The sequence below is a fragment of the Talaromyces atroroseus genome, assembly GCF_001907595.1.
Source record: "Talaromyces atroroseus strain IBT 11181 chromosome Unknown scaffold_0, whole genome shotgun sequence".
NCBI classification, from domain to species: Eukaryota; Fungi; Ascomycota; class Eurotiomycetes; order Eurotiales; family Trichocomaceae; genus Talaromyces; species Talaromyces atroroseus.
Genome location: NW_017971432.1, coordinates 1688371 through 1706390, shown reverse-complemented (window position 1 = coordinate 1706390; position 18020 = coordinate 1688371). Strand labels below are relative to the sequence as shown.

General features: G+C 47.4%; 7 protein-coding genes across 7 annotated transcripts; 5 read left to right on the top strand and 2 right to left on the bottom strand.

The window, feature by feature from the left end:
• Positions 1–177: 177 nt before the first annotated feature.
• Positions 178–1151, top strand: UA08_00609 (hypothetical protein; the record flags this gene model as incomplete). The annotated part of the gene is made up of 4 exons (XM_020260434.1): positions 178–207; positions 269–503; positions 569–872; positions 932–1151. 4 exons carry the CDS (start codon positions 178–180, stop codon positions 1149–1151), a joined length of 789 nt encoding a protein of 262 aa, XP_020124613.1.
• Positions 1152–1497: 346 nt separating this feature from the next.
• On the top strand, positions 1498–3947 carry UA08_00608 (Neutral trehalase; the record flags this gene model as incomplete). Its single annotated transcript, XM_020260433.1, has 5 exons — positions 1498–1614; positions 1688–1760; positions 1837–1958; positions 2014–3740; positions 3818–3947. 5 exons carry the CDS (start codon positions 1498–1500, stop codon positions 3945–3947), a joined length of 2169 nt encoding a protein of 722 aa, XP_020124614.1.
• A 2256-nt stretch (positions 3948–6203) lies between these two features.
• On the top strand, positions 6204–7274 carry UA08_00607 (hypothetical protein; the record flags this gene model as incomplete). The annotated part of the gene is made up of 1 exon (XM_020260432.1): positions 6204–7274. The coding sequence occupies one exon, from the start codon at positions 6204–6206 to the stop codon at positions 7272–7274; it is 1071 nt and encodes a 356-aa protein (XP_020124619.1).
• A 1312-nt stretch (positions 7275–8586) lies between these two features.
• On the top strand, positions 8587–10535 carry UA08_00606 (Isocitrate lyase; the record flags this gene model as incomplete). Its single annotated transcript, XM_020260431.1, has 5 exons — positions 8587–8796; positions 8890–9045; positions 9122–9464; positions 9531–10083; positions 10172–10535. The coding sequence occupies 5 exons, from the start codon at positions 8587–8589 to the stop codon at positions 10533–10535; spliced, it is 1626 nt and encodes a 541-aa protein (XP_020124620.1).
• Positions 10536–11198: 663 nt separating this feature from the next.
• UA08_00605 (hypothetical protein) lies at positions 11199–12983 on the top strand (the record flags this gene model as incomplete). The annotated part of the gene is made up of 3 exons (XM_020260430.1): positions 11199–11356; positions 11413–12797; positions 12943–12983. The coding sequence occupies 3 exons, from the start codon at positions 11199–11201 to the stop codon at positions 12981–12983; spliced, it is 1584 nt and encodes a 527-aa protein (XP_020124621.1).
• A 920-nt stretch (positions 12984–13903) lies between these two features.
• On the bottom strand, positions 13904–15875 carry UA08_00604 (hypothetical protein; the record flags this gene model as incomplete). Its single annotated transcript, XM_020260429.1, has 3 exons — positions 13904–15293; positions 15361–15780; positions 15832–15875. 3 exons carry the CDS (start codon positions 15873–15875, stop codon positions 13904–13906), a joined length of 1854 nt encoding a protein of 617 aa, XP_020124622.1.
• Positions 15876–16873: 998 nt separating this feature from the next.
• On the bottom strand, positions 16874–17671 carry UA08_00603 (hypothetical protein; the record flags this gene model as incomplete). Its single annotated transcript, XM_020260428.1, has 1 exon — positions 16874–17671. The coding sequence occupies one exon, from the start codon at positions 17669–17671 to the stop codon at positions 16874–16876; it is 798 nt and encodes a 265-aa protein (XP_020124615.1).
• Positions 17672–18020: the final 349 nt, after the last annotated feature.

Here is an 18020-nt window from a genome sequence, read left to right as displayed (position 1 = left end):
CTAGACATTTTAATGACAGCCTCGGCTTGTCTCAAAGCCGGGGGTTACTCCGTTTTCCTTTGGCATGAGCAATCAACTTCATGACGCCAACTATAGCTTCTATGATGTTTATTGCTTCTCTTTTCGATATTGAAGTGACTTAGTATTGATTTACATTGATTAGATCCTACTTTCTCAATGGATGTCCAAAGCCTATTCAATGTCAAGGTAAGCTTCGCATTGATTTGCAGTTGTCTTCTTAATTCTAACCAACATTCCATTCCTGCAGGACAAAATTGTCCTGGTCACGGGCGGAGCGAAGGGCATTGGCAGGATGATCTCAGAAGGATACGTAACGAACGGTGCTACGGTCTACATCTCTTCTCGCGACTCCAAGGCATGCGAAAAAGCGGTCAGTGAACTTAATGCTCTAGGCAAGGGCAAGGCTCATGCCATTACCGCCGATTTCTACAAAGAAGAAGACATCAAGAAATTGGTGGACGAGTTCGGAAAGCGAGAGAGCAGTAAGGATTTGTGCCCGGCAACTGTCTCGCAAGAGACTGCTAACTTGTCTACTTTTCTCGGATAGAACTTCATGTCCTGGTAAATAACTCAGGGTCCAATTGGGGAGCTCCGTACGATGAATATCCTTCTGCAGCCTGGACCCGGGTGTTGACGCTCAATCTTCACCGAGTCTTCGACCTAACCAAGCTCCTGACGCCGTTTCTCGAAAGGGGCGCCAGCGAAGATGACCCGTCTCGCATTATAAATATAGGTTCAGTGGACGGACTTCGGGTTCCCTCCTTGGAGACATTTGCGTACAGTGCATCCAAGGCTGGGCTGCACCACCTAAGCCGCGTATTGGCCAGCCATTTGGGCGAAAGGAATATCACGTTAGTGAACCTTGGTGTCTGTCTGTCGCCTGAAAGCACAACGTCTAACCCATGGACAGGTCGAACACCCTTGCATGCGGTCCCTTTCGCAGTAAAATGATGGCCGCCACTCTGCGTGAGATGGAAGATGCGATTGTCGCTCACATCCCCCTCAGTCGAATCGGTAGACCGGAGGATGTGGCAGGGGCGTGTCTTTTCCTAAGCAGCCGGGCCGGGTCGTATGTGACTGGCGCCACGATCACAGTGGACGGCGGTTCAGTAGTCAATTCAAAACTGTAGTTGTGGATCGTGTGGTTCCGTTAACAAAACAAAATGTATGCCATTCGTATTCCTGTTTGAGAGATAGTTAGCGGGATGTGGGTCCGTGGCATCATCGCAGCTTCCGAAGTGACGAAACCACTGACCGACCGCATGCTTGGGAGGCAAAACAACTTCCTTCCTTACTCTCTTCCACAATAATCATTCCGTAAACTCCTCTTTTTACGCAAACTCGTTTTTTACTACCGTTGCTTGCTTAACCCCTACCTCGACTGGAATCCTCTTTGCAACCTCCGATCCAGAGCGTTGAACTAGAGTCCCCCGCGTCTTCGGTGAAAGACCCAAGACTGTCTGACTTCTTTTCATCATGAACTCGCAAGAGCGGCTACAACGCGCCATCTCCATAGCGGCAGATCCATTCTCGGAGCCAGAGGTCTACTATGGCGATCCAGACGCTGAACGCCACCGGCGGTCGTTCTCAGCGGTGAGTAGCAAGCAAGCGCCATAGATTAGAATGGCAATAGGCTATCGATGACTAAGACACGTTGGACTTTTAGAACTTGAGGCCAGTCAACCGGCAAGATATCAAAGATTTCCTTGGGAAGTTGCCAGCGCGGAGAGGGAGTCATGGTGCGTACCCAGCTCCGATACGAAGTCACCTTTGGTGGAGAACAGATTGATTAACAAATTCCCTTGGTGGAAATAGATGAATTAACCTTGACTTCTCGCAAATTCCTCATCGATGTCGACGAAACGATTGCAAACCTACTGGAGCGGGAGGATACCAATCAGGATATGGGTATCACAATCGAGAGTGTTGGTCCAAAGGTCAGCGGATAACCCCGAATATTTGTTAAAGATAGCGGATATTGATTGTTTGTAGGTCCTACCAGTAGGAACAGCCGCCTCTCAAGGGTATAACAAGATTGATATCCGCGGTACCTACATGTTGTCCAACCTCCTCCAGGAGCTCACTGTCGCAAGGGAATACGGCCGCAAGAGAATTGTGCTTGATGAACAACGGCTGAGTGAGAATCCAGTCAACCGTCTATCTCGGTTTATCAAAGACATGTTCTGGAATGCGTTGACTCGACGGATTGATGGGTCCAATATTGCTGTTGCTGGTTTGGATCCGAAGGACTGGACTGGTGATCCTCGACCTCGTATATATATCCCCCCGGGAGCACCAGAGCAACTGGAGTATTACAGACGAGTTGCCGAGGAAAATCCTGAAATGGGGCTTGACGTTCAAATGCTGGAAAGCCATATCACCCCTGAATACGTGAAGGATTTGAACGCTAAACCTGGTCTCTTAGCTGTGGATATGGAGGAATATATCAATCCAAAAACGGGCAAGAAAGACTTGCGTGGAGTTCCTTTCGTTGTCCCTGGCGGTCGTTTCAATGAACTGTACGGCTGGGACAGTTACATGGAGTCTCTGGGGTTGATTGCCAGCGATCGGGTAGATCTAGCCAAGGCCATGGTAACAAATTTCTGTTTCTGCATTAAACACTACGGCAAGATCCTCAACGCCACGCGCACATATTATCTTTCGCGATCACAACCCCCTTTCCTCACGGACATGGCATTGCGAGTGTACGACAAGATCAAATCGGAGCCCGATGCCCTCGATTTCTTACGGAAGGCAACGCTTGCAGCAATCAAAGAGTACTACAGTGTATGGACAGCAGAGCCACGATATGATCCAGTCACTGGTCTTTCACGATATCGCCCCGAGGGTTTAGGGGTCCCGCCCGAAACCGAAGCAACCCATTTCCTTCATCTTCTCACGCCCTATGCTGAGAAGCATGGTCTTACGTTCGCAGATTTTGTCAAAGCTTACAACGATGGGGTTATCAGCGAGCCTGAACTTGATGAGTATTTCCTGCATGACCGCGCCGTGCGTGAATCCGGTCATGACACGTCATATCGCCTGGAAAAAGTCTGCGCCAATATAGCGACCGTTGACCTCAACTCACTGTTGTACAAATATGAAGTTGATATCTCACGTACCATACGTACCTATTTCCAGGATAAGTTGGAGATACCAAAGGAATTCCGCACTCCGCAAACAGAAAATATCGAATTCGAAACTTCGTCCATTTGGGACCGTCGGGCGAGGAAAAGAAAAGCTACGATGGACAAGCTGCTTTGGGATGAAGAGGCGGGCATATACTTCGACTACGATACGGTCAAACAGAAGCGCTCATCGTATGAAAGTGCAACGACATTCTGGACAATGTGGGCTGGATTAGCAACTCCGGAACAGGCTTCGAAGCTCGTCAAGTACGCACTTCCCAAACTGGAGGAAGCCGGAGGTCTTGCATCCGGTACTGAAAAGTCTCGCGGAGAAATCAGTCTCACGCGCCCTAATCGTCAGTGGGACTATCCTTTTGGATGGGCACCTCAACAGATGCTGGCATGGACAGGTCTTCTGCGTTATGGATACCAGGATGAGGCTGAGAGATTGACGTATAAGTGGTTGTACATGATTACTAAAGCTTTCGTCGATTTCAACGGTATCGTTGTGGAGAAGTACGATGTCACACGCCCGATTGACCCTCACAGAGTTGAGGCCGAATACGGCAACCAGGGCTCAAGCAAGACAGGGTAAGTCCAAATTTTAATGTCTTCATGTTGAGTAGATCGGGAATTTTATTAATCTCTCTTTTTTTTTCCTTCTCCAGGTTCGGCTGGGTCAATGCTAGCTACGTATATGGGCTGGAAATTCTCAGTGCGCATCAGAGACGCGCCTTAGGAGCAGTCACCCCTTATGAGACGTTTAGCAAGGCTATAGATCAACAATTACTTTCCTGAGTTACTCTCGGATAGTTTCAAAACTTGGGCGTCCTTAATTCGACGATGGCTACTTCCTCCGAGCACCAGGTGACATGGTATTGGGGGATCATGAATGTGATTTCTTATTTTTCATGCAGAAAATGTATTTAGATTAATTTAGAGGAACGGATACGATGCACACTCCGATCGTTCTGATAATCTTTTCGTTGGTAGTTGGCTGTATTGTCAAAGCCATAGGGCCACCTACAAGAAGGCAGTTAGCACAAATAGCTTCGCTCTGTGTTTATATAAACCTAGCTAGAATATTCAACGAGGGATATCTACCAAATCTGTACTCTGGGCAAATGAATAAGAATAATGCTTAATGCTTACTAATGGGCCATTATAACTCTCAACATGCACTCTTCCTAGCACGTAAGGCACTTAAGATGATGGATCTTGTGTCGCGTAATAGAAATGCAGGAGATAATACGAGCCGTGACCTCTGTAAAACATTAAGAAGTCAAGGCAATCTAGTGTTATTTGTATAGAAGAGCATGTTTCACCAGCTTGTCTAAAGTGCATAGACGCTGGTATGACATCTACCTCGGCTCAATCCCATGCAGAGCGGCGAGTGTAACTTGGATGTTGCACTGCCGTAGAAATTGAAAAAAGAGGATGTATTCATGTCACGGAAAAATTCATCGAGAAAAGCGTGCATGTATCTAGTACTGTGCTTCAATGTTCCAGCATATTTTTATGTTTGTGTACAGAGTATAGCAAGGGAAACGCTTCTTTGGGAAATCAACCCGAAAAAGTTAGTGGCTCTTCACCCCTGGTAGCTCTCCAGCGGTTAGTCGAATACATAAGCTCATGGCATCCAGAAAGCATATGGCCCCATTTGCTTACAAAGCCTTCCATGACCTCCCATGAGTTTACGTTCCAAGGATCTCCCCAGACAATAAGGCCATTTCTTTCGTCATGGCCAGTCAGCTCGTCATCATACATCGTACCGAGTACATCGTCACAAACCTCGCAGAGATCAAAAGAGCCCCAGAGTCGGATGATGTTGTCACGCAGTGCTGGTAATGGGAGCAAATCTATCCAAGGTTCGTGCCGTACTGAACGCTGTAGTGGGGTGGGCATTAATGTTGGCGGGACTCCTTCAGGGGCATCTAGTGGTGAAGAGCACGCAGCAATATTCGATGTTGGCATTTCGCAGGTGAATAGACGCGGGAGAGACAGTATAGTCATGTTTGTGAGAAGGGCGCGGTAGACATTGAATTGGACCAGTGTTAGAAGGTGATCCACCGATAGAGGAAAGTAAAAGGGATGCAAAGAGGTTGTGGTCACGAATCCGACTTTCCTTTCTCCCGGAAAACCCATCATTGGCCCTTCATTTCTTTGCAAAGATGTAGGCTCTTCAGAAATCTTGCCTTGCCCCTTGCGACGTCCTACCCAGGATAAAGTTCTTAGCTTTCTGCCAAGGACCTGGACCTGACAATTGTTTACTTACGACGGGCTCTCTGATTAAGCCGATTCTGCCTTTTGCGTCGGGCTTGTGCATCCGTAAGACCTGTTCAATAGTCATCATAGACCAATGCCTTATAATTTCCCTATCTGTCAGCCACGCGTTACTCTCTAACTATCCAGGGAAAAGGAGAGTAGTACGTCGCTAAGCGGCCGCATAAGTTGCAGCCTGATGCTGTTGCCCATCGAGAAGTAGTTATGCCAATATATGCTTCCAATAGAATGAACCCCGATTATGCAGCTTGCTGACACGCAATATGAAACGTTGAAATAAAGTAGGATGAGAAGAGTTGCAGTTCGAGCTGATATCAAGATGGTTGGCCACGCTTTGCCATATATGGCTAGGTATCAACGCCAAGACGCCAATTATGCAGCTTGCTGACAGGCTAAACTATATTTGGCTCTAAGAATTATTACCAGATGCGGAATCTATGCACTTGTTCACTCCGCGATCCCCCCTAGTTATCCGCCAGTCATAAAATAGCTGATGAAGAGCAGTAATCATATCAATATGTACCCGCTGTGAGGTCTACACAGATATGCTTGTGGACTAGTTTCTACCAATGACAAGACCAACATCCAGGGATATATAAAACCACATGTTCCCCCCAAAGATTGAGACAGAAGAAATCCCAGAATTTGTCTCTCATCAAGATAAAACACCGGATTCAGTAAAGTCAGCTGAATTGAATGACTTCGGTGCAACGCATCAAATTTCTTGTTTGAACTATCTCTAGCCCCCAACTCTTATACCTACTTCGTACTATGTCCGAAAATCCACTCGTTCTCGTAACTGGCGGATCTGGCTTTCTCGCAATCTGGGTCATTGTCCAACTATTCAACCAGGGCTACCGCGTTCGCACTACAGTGCGTAAACTCACCCGCGTCAACGACATCAAAAAATGCCTCTGCGAAGCCAACATTACCGAGGAGCAGATCTCATCCCTCGAAGTTGTCCAAGCCGATCTTCTCAAAGATGCCGGCTGGGCTGAAGCTGTCAAAGACGTTACTTATGACCTTCACCTTGCATCTCCTTTTCCCGCAGAACTACCAAAGCATGAAGACGATCTCATCAACCCCGCTCGTGATGGTACTATCCGCGTTCTCCGTGCAGCTCGCAATTCTGGATGTGTCACACGGGTGGTTATGACCAGCAGCTTTGCAGCCGTCGGATACGGGCACCCGGAAGAACGCTTTAAACCTGACGCCAGTCCTTTTATTGAAAAGGACTGGACCAATATTAGCTCAGGCAATGTGCCGCCTTATCAAAAATCGAAGACATTGGCCGAGCTTGCCGCATGGGAGTTCATGGAGACTGAATGCATGGACAGCAAGCTCGAGCTCGCGGTTATCAATCCCGTAAGCATATACGGTCCGGCACTTGGCAAAGATGATGGAACAAGCTTGCGGGCTATCGGCGAGCTTTTGGAGGGAAATTCACCGGGTGTTCCTAAACTATGCTGGGGAATTGTTGATGTTCGCGATTGTGCCGATATGCATCTGCGAGCCATGACAAACCCTAGGGCTAAAGACGAGCGGTTTCTGTGCATTGGTGAAGGCAGTCTCTGGATGGAAGAAATATCGAATATCCTGAAGAAGAGTTTGGGCTCGAAAGCGAAGAAGGTGCCGACTACGGTGTTGCCGAACTTCCTGGTTCGCGGGCTTGCGGTCTTTTTGCCTGTTGCTCGGCTTATTTTGACGGACTTGGGCCATAATAAGAGGGTTAGCAATACCAAGGCAAAGGAAATTCTAGGGTGGCAGTGGAAATATACTAGTGAACAGGCGGTTGTTGCGTCGGCTACTAGTATCACTAAATTTGGTGCTGTTAAAGTTTAGTAATGATATGGTTAGACTGATTTTCTTTTTTCCTTTTTTTTGCCTTATTTTTGCAGCTATTTGATAGGTTGTAGTACACATAACGTCGTTGATGGTCCTAGAAAGAAGACGTGCATGGACGTGGAACTCGTTCCAGTGTCTGCCAAAATATCATACTGCCTGGGGGATATCATTAATTATGTCACCATCACATAAACAAAACAACGAACAAATCCGTCAATTCCAAGCATCTATAGTGACTCACTCATTCCGATAATTCTTCGCATTGCCAGCCAAACTCTGGGCCATCCCAAGAGCCGAGGTCGACCGGCTGGTACGGTACGGTACGCGTATTCTACTAGTTCGGAAACCCGAAAACCGGGGTTGACATCTGGGCAAGCCCTCCCCATTTATTGCTTTGTAGTTTGTACTCGGCGCCCATACATGCTGTGTAGATAACTGAGACATGTGTGATTATAGGTATCTCCGTCACAGCATTCAATCCGTTAATTGAGGTAGTCATGCCAAGGTGGTTTTGCAGGCTCACATGCAAAACGAGACCCCCTCGGCCACCATATTTACAGTAAAAACAATACATTACCCGAGACGTTTGTGCACTGAGCATTTATTACCAAGATACAATCGAACCAACTATCAACGACTATATTTTGTTTTCTCTGAAGCTTCAATTTGTACTGCATATACCGTGGAGAATGAAAGCAAGAGGAAATTTGCATACTAGCGTATCATAACAGTATTTCACTTGCAAAGTTCGTGTCCGAAAACATATTAAAAAGACGAGCTCAAACCCTGGTTACATGTGTACGGCACATCCATACATCATATTTGACATCTGATTGGCTGCAGTCTCCATAGCTTCCTTTTTGCCTCCGAGCAGCGGCGGAGGCAACTTACAGCTTGTGATCCAGTGGTTCAGATATTATTGCTCGTCATTTACCCTGAGTCGCTGCTCCTCGTAAATACTGTGTAAATACAGTCGGCGATCTTCTCACTCCAGAGTGCACGTTCCGAAGCTTACCGACAAGGCCGATAACCCTATGAAGCAAAACGCTGGGGAAGCGTCATGGATGCGCGCCAGGCCCAGACATTTCTGTATTCCAAGACTTCTCGGCTCGTGATTTTGGGTTTCGGTTTGGAAGGGATTCTCGGCTATGTATAATACTCCTTTCATCCATTCATTCCCTTTCATAAACAATAGTCACCCCTCTGCCTCGCAGATTCACATAGCTTTCTTTTTGTAAATACCCCATATCGGTAAACTATTTCTTACAATAACTGTCTCTTTTTTGTCTACCCCTGTTTGCTCTCCACCATGGGTGTCCAAGACCTAGAAGCTGAAGACCAGAAGTATCTGGATGAGGTCAATGCAGTTAGAAAATGGTGGAATGATTCGCGATGGAGATACACCAAGCGCCCCTTCACGGCTGAGCAGATTGTCGCAAAGCGTGGAACGCTGAAGATTGAGTATCCGTCGAACACCCAGGCGAAGAAGCTCTGGAAACTGGTCGAGAACAGGTTCAAGGTCAGTGTCATCGGCTAATACCTTTCTATGTCCTCGTGAACCATGTTCACAGTTATGTCAGATTTGCTAAGGTATTGCTTCTTTATTTAACAGACACAAACTGCTAGTTACACGTATGGTTGTCTCGAACCAACAATGCTTACACAGATGATCAAGTATCTCGACACTATCTATGTTTCGGGTTGGCAAAGCTCATCGACCGCGTCTTCGACCGATGAACCCTCTCCTGATCTTGCAGATTATCCTATGGTACGCTTAGGTTTTGCTTTGTTAATGACGATCTGCTATCAATAAAAGACTCTATGTCTAACATGAAGGAATATAGAATACCGTCCCAAACAAGGTCAATCAATTGTTCTTAGCTCAACTTTTCCATGACCGAAAACAGCGAGAGGAGCGTATAACAACTCCGCGAGAAAAGCGCGACAAAGTCCAAAACTTCGATTACCTCCGGCCCATTATCGCTGATGCCGACACCGGCCATGGTGGTCTCACTGCCGTCATGAAGCTTACCAAGCTTTTTGTTGAACGCGGTGCTGCCGGTATACATATTGAAGATCAAGCTCCAGGTACAAAGAAGTGCGGACACATGGCTGGCAAGGTGCTGGTCCCGATCAGCGAACATATCAACCGTCTGGTTGCTATCCGCGCGCAGGCTGACATTATGGGTATGAAAGCGCTGTTATGGTGTCTCTTTCTGCTAAAAACCAAGATAATCTTCTGACTTGGAATAGGTGTTGACCTTCTTGCCATCGCGCGAACCGACTCTGAGGCTGCCACTCTCATAACCTCCACCATTGACTACCGTGACCACGCTTACCTGATTGGGTCTACCAACCCCAACCTACAGCCCCTTAATGATTTGATGGTTGGTGCAGAGCAGGCTGGTAAGGCTGGTGATCAACTTCAGGCCATCGAAGACCAATGGATTGCTCAAGCTGGTCTGAAGAAATTCGATGATGCCGTCATTGATACGATTAACGCAGGCTCTTTTTCCAACAAGAAAGAGCGTATTGATCAATACTTAAAGGCTACCAAGGGTAAGAGCAACAGCGAAGCCCGCGCCACCGCAAAGGGAATTACTGGAGTGGATATCTACTGGGACTGGGATGCTCCTCGAACACGAGAGGGCTTCTATAGGTACCAAGGCGGTACTCAATGTGCTGTCAACCGTGCAGTTGCATACGCGCCTTTTGCCGACTTGATTTGGATGGAAAGCAAGCTTCCAGACTACAATCAAGCAAAGGAATTTGCTGACGGTGTGCATGCAGTATGGCCTGAACAAAAGTAAGTTAGAAAAAAGAATTTTTCAGCCTTGCGCCCCATAATGCTTTCGTAAATACTCGTCATCTTTGCTGACACTCATCAATAATAGGCTGGCCTATAATCTGTCACCATCATTCAACTGGAAGGCAGCCATGTCCCAAGACGACCAAGTTACCTACATTGAACGCCTCGGCAAGCTCGGATACTGCTGGCAATTCATCACGCTGGCCGGATTGCATAGCACAGCTCTGATAACAGACCAATTTGCCTCGGCGTATGCCAAACAGGGAATGCGTGCATACGGAGAACTCGTGCAAGAGCCCGAGATGGAGCGCCAGATTGATATCGTCACTCATCAGAAATGGAGTGGTGCAAACCTCATCGACCACAGCCTTGCTATGGTGACTGGAGGCATTAGCAGTACTGCTGCAATGGGCAAAGGTGTTACAGAAGATCAATTCAAGGGCCATTAATAGAATTCAGGAAGCACTCAATACGTATTTAGGGTTGCATGACATCACGTGATATCGTTGGGCAATGGCCGTTGTTTTCTTTGTTGCCAAATGTACTCTCGGGCTATATGAGCTTTTTATGATGCATATCGATTCCTACTGGTATGCATATACCTACGTACCAGCGACGAGATATTTGCGAGGTCGTGTAAGTCACATGAAGGTATTCGGTGCTTCACCGCTGCCTAGGCAGTTAATACGTAGTTTTCCGACCGGAACCTTTCCGGTGGCGCAGAATCAGGGCATATTTGTGGAGATACTGCAGGATTCGCGTAGTGCACTGCGTAGGCACAAGCTGCAATGCGCAAGTAGGTAGCATGATTTCTTCCTGCCTCAGGCCCTCATCCGAGCATGCCGAGGCTCCCCAGTGATCGCCTAAGCTTAGACTAGTCGGCCCCGCATCCTCCTTGTTTGAACATCAGTCAACACCGCGTCGATGTCGCTATAGGACCATCTATGTCCATGTTTTTGGTCAATCTTCATTCTTATATCCATTGTATATTATCTATACCACCAACTCCTCTTATTATCGTCTTACTTCGATTGTTAACGCAGCTTATATGAGCTATTGATCGACGCTACATAGCTTTCTTTCAGACTAATCCTGAATACCGCGCTGTCGATATGGTCGTCAACAACGAGAGCATAAAAATTCGCCCTCTCGAGTACAGCCCCGTAGAAACGATCCAGCGCAATGTGTCTGTTTTAAAGGACTCTTTCTATAACTCCAAGACCCGACCGGCAGAGTTCCGAAAGCTGCAGTTGCGGAAGCTATACTGGGCGTGAGTGACATTCCGCTTGTACCCTCTTTATACAAGCTGACAATTGTACCCTGTAGCATTCGCGACAATCAGGATCGCATTTTTGAAGCTCTAGCACGCGATATGGGGAGGCCTCAGTATGAGGCCTATGTATCCGAAGTCGGATGGTTACTAGGAGAGATTCTATTCATCCTCAAGAATCTGGACAAGTGGCTCAAAGACGAGCCTGCTCCGGATGTCCCTTTGGTGTACAAAGCACTGGCCCCCAAGATTAGGAAGGATCCCTTGGGAACTGTTTTGGTTATCGGTTCCTGCAACTACCCTTTTCTATTAACCCTAGGGCCTGTGCTTGGTGCCATCGCTGCTGGTAACACCGTTGTTCTGAAACCTAGTGAGCAACCTTCCAATAGTGCTGTGTTGATCCAGGAAATCATCGAGGCTGCCTTGGACCCTTCCTGCTATACCACTGTCCAAGGCGCTATCACTGAGATGCAGGCTCTTTTGGCTGAGAAGTGGGACAAAATCTTTTTCACGGGAAGTCAGACCGTTGGCCGCATTGTAGCCAAGGCCGCTGCACCACACTTGACTCCAGTAGTACTGGAACTTGGAGGGCTGAACCCTGCGATTGTAACTCGAAATGCTGATCTTCGTGTTGTAGCCCGTCGGCTACTCTGGGCCAAAACTCTCAATGGTGGACAGACCTGCACGGCTCAGAACTACATTCTAATCGAGAAATCTATATTGCCTCAATTTGTTGAGGAATTGAAGAGGTGCTACAAGTCTTTCTACCCTGAAGGCAGCAGCAAAGGATCTGGATATACTCGCATCATCAATGAGCGAGCTTTTCAGCGCTTGAAAACAATTCTTGATGATAGTAGGGGCAAAATCATTTTTGGTGGCGCCGTAGATGAAAAGGACCGATATATTGAACAGACTTTTATTCAAGTCGATTCTCTAGAGGATTCACTGATTGTCAATGAGGCCTTCGGTCCTCTTTGTGCTGTTGTCACTGTTGAAGATGTTGACGAGGCTATAGAAACTGCCCGAAAAGTGCAAGATACCACGCTAGGGCTGTCTGTCTTCGGTAGCTCAGAAGAGCATCAGAAGGTGATGGCTGTCTTTCGCTCTGGTAGCGTCTCTCTGAACGATGCCCAGCCACATGTAAACACCCTTCCTTTTGGTGGTGTTGGTGAAAGTGGCACTGGCGCATATCGGGGCCGGTCTAGTTTTGACGTCTTCGTGCATCGCCGACCATACACCAACACCCCGGGATGGATGGACTATTTGCTTGATGGTCGCTATCCTCCATACACGTCTACCAAAATGAGGAAGGTCAATATGGTGATGGGTGGCATTCCGGACTTTGACCGTGACGGCCGCCCAAGTCGATTCGCATGGTTAAAATACATTCTCGGAGGGACATCATGGTCGATGGCCACACGCGTTGCTGTGACTGCAATTGGTGAGTGATTTTTTTCTTGGTTACAATTCCGGTCCTTCGCTATCACTCTTTCTCTTCTTTTGTTGTTGTTTCGAATGTGTTCGAACTATTTCCATATTTCTGTCCCCGCTTCAGACGTTCCTTCATAACATCTAAACATCACCAGATGATCCAGCTCTCGCAAATGGTGACTCGCAAGCCAAATGAATCTACTGGCATAATGTCTCTCAGGGTTGCACATTGCCAAAGATTATTTGACTCGGATCTGGCGATATGACATTTCATACCGTTCATGCAGTTCTTCAGGTTAACATGCTGTCTATTCTGTTACCTACGAAAAAATGCCCCAAAACCAATAATTTATTTCTTTCCTTTTTATTCTGCCTTGCACTCATTTCACAAATTGGAGTCCGTGATATCGACATTTCTGACAAACGGTCTTTTCCTATGGAGTAGTCGTCTACCTTATTAGGGAATATCTCAACCGAGCCTCAAAACTCTGAATACATCTCATACAACCGGGAACGAATGCCTATTTTCTAGGAAGTGATTCAAATTATTGACTAGCAACCATGCATGTATCGGCTGAAATTGAGAGCAGCAAAGGCATGTTTCGGAGAAGCTATGGTAATCTAAACGTATACTAATTGCTACACATGCCCCTTTTTGCTGTTGTTTCCTTTGTGTCTGTGTCTCAATATCTTTTTGAACGATCTGCTATTTTTTCTTTTTTTGGACTGCTGAGTTAATGAGTTTCTCAGATCTACTTATCTAGGTCTATGTATGTTTATATACAAAATCTAATTGCTTGCTGTCCTGGTCTTCTTTGAGAAGAAACTTTCTTCTACCTTGTTACGTACCGATGCCTGGCGTTGATAAAATGCAGTCCTCTCCTCGCCTTCAGAAAAATGGGGAATTTTAATGAAACATGTCAAATTCATCATTTTTGTGACTCCAATGCATTCCGATGCAAGTAAAAAGAAAAGAAGAATGGCTCAGATCAATCAATCATCAAAGAAACCTTGCACGCTCCAATTCGAAAAAGCACTGGGCAGAAAGACCAATATCGAATGAAGAAAATTTAAAATAAATGATCAGAGTTATACAACTGCGCTAATTGTTCATCCTTAAAATCGACGCTCAATACCTTTTCGACTAACACATATATATTTGACGCCCTTGTAAGGTCGTACACCTTCTCCCAACCCTCGACTTTTGCGCGGATCAATGTTTATGCTTTCAACTCGGATGCCGGATGGTAACCAGCCCTTGACGGAAAAGGAGACGGTGGCTGATGTTGGCATTAAAGAATTTCGGATTTGTTCTTTGCGTGATTGTGAAGAGGTGAAAGAAGGATTATTACTATTATTGAGGTTGTTAGTGCTGCTGCTCGCGGTGATGGCGGATGAAGAAGCAGGAGGAGGTGTGGATGTTTGAGATGAAGGTTGCTTGTCAGGTGTTAGGGTTGATTGTCCTTCGACAGCGGCATTGGCTGACGAGGCCTTTTTTGATTTAGTTTTCTTTGTCTTCTTGGTTTTGGTCGACTTCGATTTCCGCTGTTTTGCGGGTTTCCCCCCAGACGTGTATGTTGCAGGCTCATTTTGATATGAATCCGCGTCATAGTATCCCTGTAGTAGCTCCTGGCCCGCCGCTATTTCTGCCTCAGTTTCGTCTAGGTCGTCTTGGTACCCGACAACTGTGCATCGTAATGTTGCTGTCCCAGCTACTGTCCCGGCATCTTTGGTGGCGATGCGCCATTCAAGGTAGCCATCACCTGCTGAATAGTCTGCTTCGCCCCGACTTGGGCGTATATCAGTGACATTGCGCACTGCTTGGGGAATAGGCACGTGGACGATGACTTCTTCAAGAACAGGGGCCGATGGGCTGCTGCTGCTCCCCCCCAAGAAAGAGGGCGTCGAGCTCCCTGACCCATTACGTCCAGTGTTGACGTGCCGTGCGCCTGGAAAGCTTGTGTTTAGTGTCAACCGCACTTCGAATTCTTTCCCGCTTGTCCCCAACGATTTCTCTATGCCCACAAATGCTGGTAGAAACAATTTCTCCATGTGACTCGGCGGCACGTTGATGCTCGGATCCATTGGGAGGAGATCTGCCTCATAGCCGGCGAGTACGAACTTCCCATCTGGAGGCACAAAACTCAGCTCCCCCGGTCGTTCCCTCCAACGTGCAAGACGGACACAAGGATGGAAAACGGGAAGTTGCATTTTCTGATCGATTGCTCGTTGCCCGCCTGGAGTTGTGAGCGTCAATATAAGATCGGGTACACCAGAAACCTTGGCGGTAAATGCTATTGTCCCCGAAGCCAATGCGGATAGTAATCGACCGGAGGGTGCTATAGTCACGGATAGGGTCTCAATTATGTCAACATATATTTCGTTCGAAGTGTGGCGCACTCCGGGCCGCCGCCATGGAATAGCTGGACCTAGAGTCGAGGCATTCCTGGGATTTGGTAATTGCGGTTTTAGTGGATTCAGCGAGGCTGGGCTCGGGGATGCTGTGCTAAAGAAGGGCTTCTATTAGCGAATAGAGTGGGAGTGTGACGTTCGTAGAGTTCTCTCAAACAAACCGTGGTAATCCAACTCCACCTAGAAATTTATCCATCCAACCTGGTGTCTCGACATTTTCTTGCAATGAGTTGATCTCCGTGTTGCTGACCAGCCCAGCATCGCACATCTCCGTCAGCAGCTGTGCCACTACATCGTAATTTGCCTGCAGCTTGGTCGATAGCAGCGGCGCGCCCACAAATTCCTCAAGGATATCCACTACCCTGTGTAGAAACTCGAGCACAAGCAGAGGCTCCGTGTCCACATCGCTTGGAGAAAGAAAAAGCAGATTGGAGTGCGATATTGAAAACACCGTCACGGGAGGGGAGGTCTCTGTGAAATATAGCAATGAGGGACGCGGTGCGGGGTGTGCAAGAAATAGCGAAATGAGAGAGGATGCGGAGGGCGGCCGGGATCGATACACATGTTCTAGAATCGGCACACTGATCAGCAGTTAGCATGAGCAAATATAGGGAATTTTGCGGTGCATGTACTTCTGCTCGTCGTAGATATAGAGCGCTCTGATAGCGCCGTTCATGTTGGCAGTCTTGAGCGTGGATGTAATCGCATGCCTATGACGCTGGCGCGCCGGACGATTTTAAGCACGCCGCACCTAAACGAATTCTGCCGCGGCATGCCGCCGATGTGCTTTTGGGCCAGCAAATACATGAACAACATGAATGAATGACTCTCCAGCATAGGCTAGTTTCCTTGGATTCATTGCTGGTCCTATAGCAAGAAGTGGTAAGCTGTTCCCACAATGCTTATACCTGACCATAGCTCGCCCGTATACTGACTAGAACGAAAAGCAGCTACTCCAGTCGTCCTCCTCATACCCATCATCATTCGATCGTCACGCAGTTTGCGCATTCAATATTCATGAGCCCTTCAAAAGACCGTGCTCCATGGGAGCTGAAACCGGAGGAAGTAGAGAAACAGATGGTAGGACAGAACCAATTCGAGGATTGTTTATCTTGCCGAATTACCGGTATGACATCCATTCTACTTTTCGGTATGGCAATCGCTAATCAATCAATGCATAAGGAACTGCGGCATTTGTTGGACTCGGTGTATACAGCTATTATACAGGAATGCGAAATCTCAAACAGCAAGAACAGGCCATCATGAAGAGCGCTAGCAAATATAAGATGGGCTCAAGGCAGCTGGGCATTGTAACATTGTCTGCGTCCCTCATAGGAGTAGGGCTCTACAGGGCTTTCAATTGACCCGAACATCTGGCCATGATTTACGGATCGTATTATTCGAACTATCTCCTACTCTTTACAAGCCGACCTCATTCGGTTCTAGTGAAGCACATCACTTGTGAGGTTAATGTACATCAGAATATAATAGATAAAGGCATCAAATATCCATGTGTCATATATAGAGTTTAAGTCTAAAAATAGTGAAAAACCGCCAGCTGCGAACACCATGATGCATAAAGACTCCTCATAAATGCTAAGAATATCCGTCCCTTCCTCTGGGTATCAAAATTGCATACCAATCATTCCGTCGTGCAGGTAAACCATTTTTGTTTCAAGTGAATCGCCCTCGTTTGCCGCCTCCAAAAAACTCACGTCCATTCAAGCCCGATAGGTCAAAAAAATCGGGGAATTGAACTTTCCTTTTGCTTCCTAAAACTGTTCCGTTGGCTGATGTTCGTCGATTAGAGCTGCTGAGTCGACCCGAAGTCCGAGCAGTTCGTGGCAACACGGATATACCAACCCCCGTCGTCTCGTCTTGAGAAGTCGGGGTCATAGGCATGTTATCTGACGTTTGCATGTCCACGTCCTGGGGTATGGGAGGAAAGGCAGGTCCGGCGGTAAATGTGAAGACAGGTGCCTTTGGAAACATGTCGGAGGTGGTTGTTGATTGACTCGTCTCGGGCTGTTCTCGACTGACTGGAGGCTGTTGCTCAGAAGAAGTATGATCCGCTCGTAATGAAGTAGACTCCGAATTCCGCCGTGACTGATCATTCTCGCGCGATTGCTCCTTGCGATTAACGGCCGGTGATGAGCTCACCACTGGCTTGTCCTCATCGTCGCTTTCACTGTTTACGGGCACCCCATCCAACCGTTCGGTTGCCCATTGTCGTACCTGCCAACCTTCACCATCCCCTAGTCCGAGATTCTTTCGATCGAGGAACTGTAATAGATCTTGGATGGCTTCTTGGTAGCCTAACTGTTTGGCCTGTGCCTGATCAGTAATGGCACTCTTGTAGAGGTTCGTGACCGATAGGGCTGCGGCTTTGAAAGACTGTAAGAGTTGTTCGGGAGGCTGAGAAAAGGATGTAGAGCTCGGAAGCGATGTATTAAGCGACCTCATTGAATCCATGATGGCCAGTGAGCATGAAATGGTGAAGGGTGGTGAAGGATAGTTGTGTTTCCTCAGTGACAACCAAGGTTGCTATCGAGGGGCCTTTTTTTTGGAGGTCCGAGCTTCGAAGGGGAAGGAGAACCCTATGGAAAGACCCAAGCAAACAAAAGACGAGTATTGAGGGGCCAGAACTGGATTGTGGTTTGCGAAAAAGAACACTGCTGACAAGCTCAAACGTGCCGATATATAGGCCGGACGTCGTTTGAGACTGCAAGAGGGCCAAGATGACCAGCTGGACAGGCAAGATCGCTCGATGTTCGGTGGGAAGCGCAGCAACCGACCCCTTGCCACGTGATTTTCATCCCGC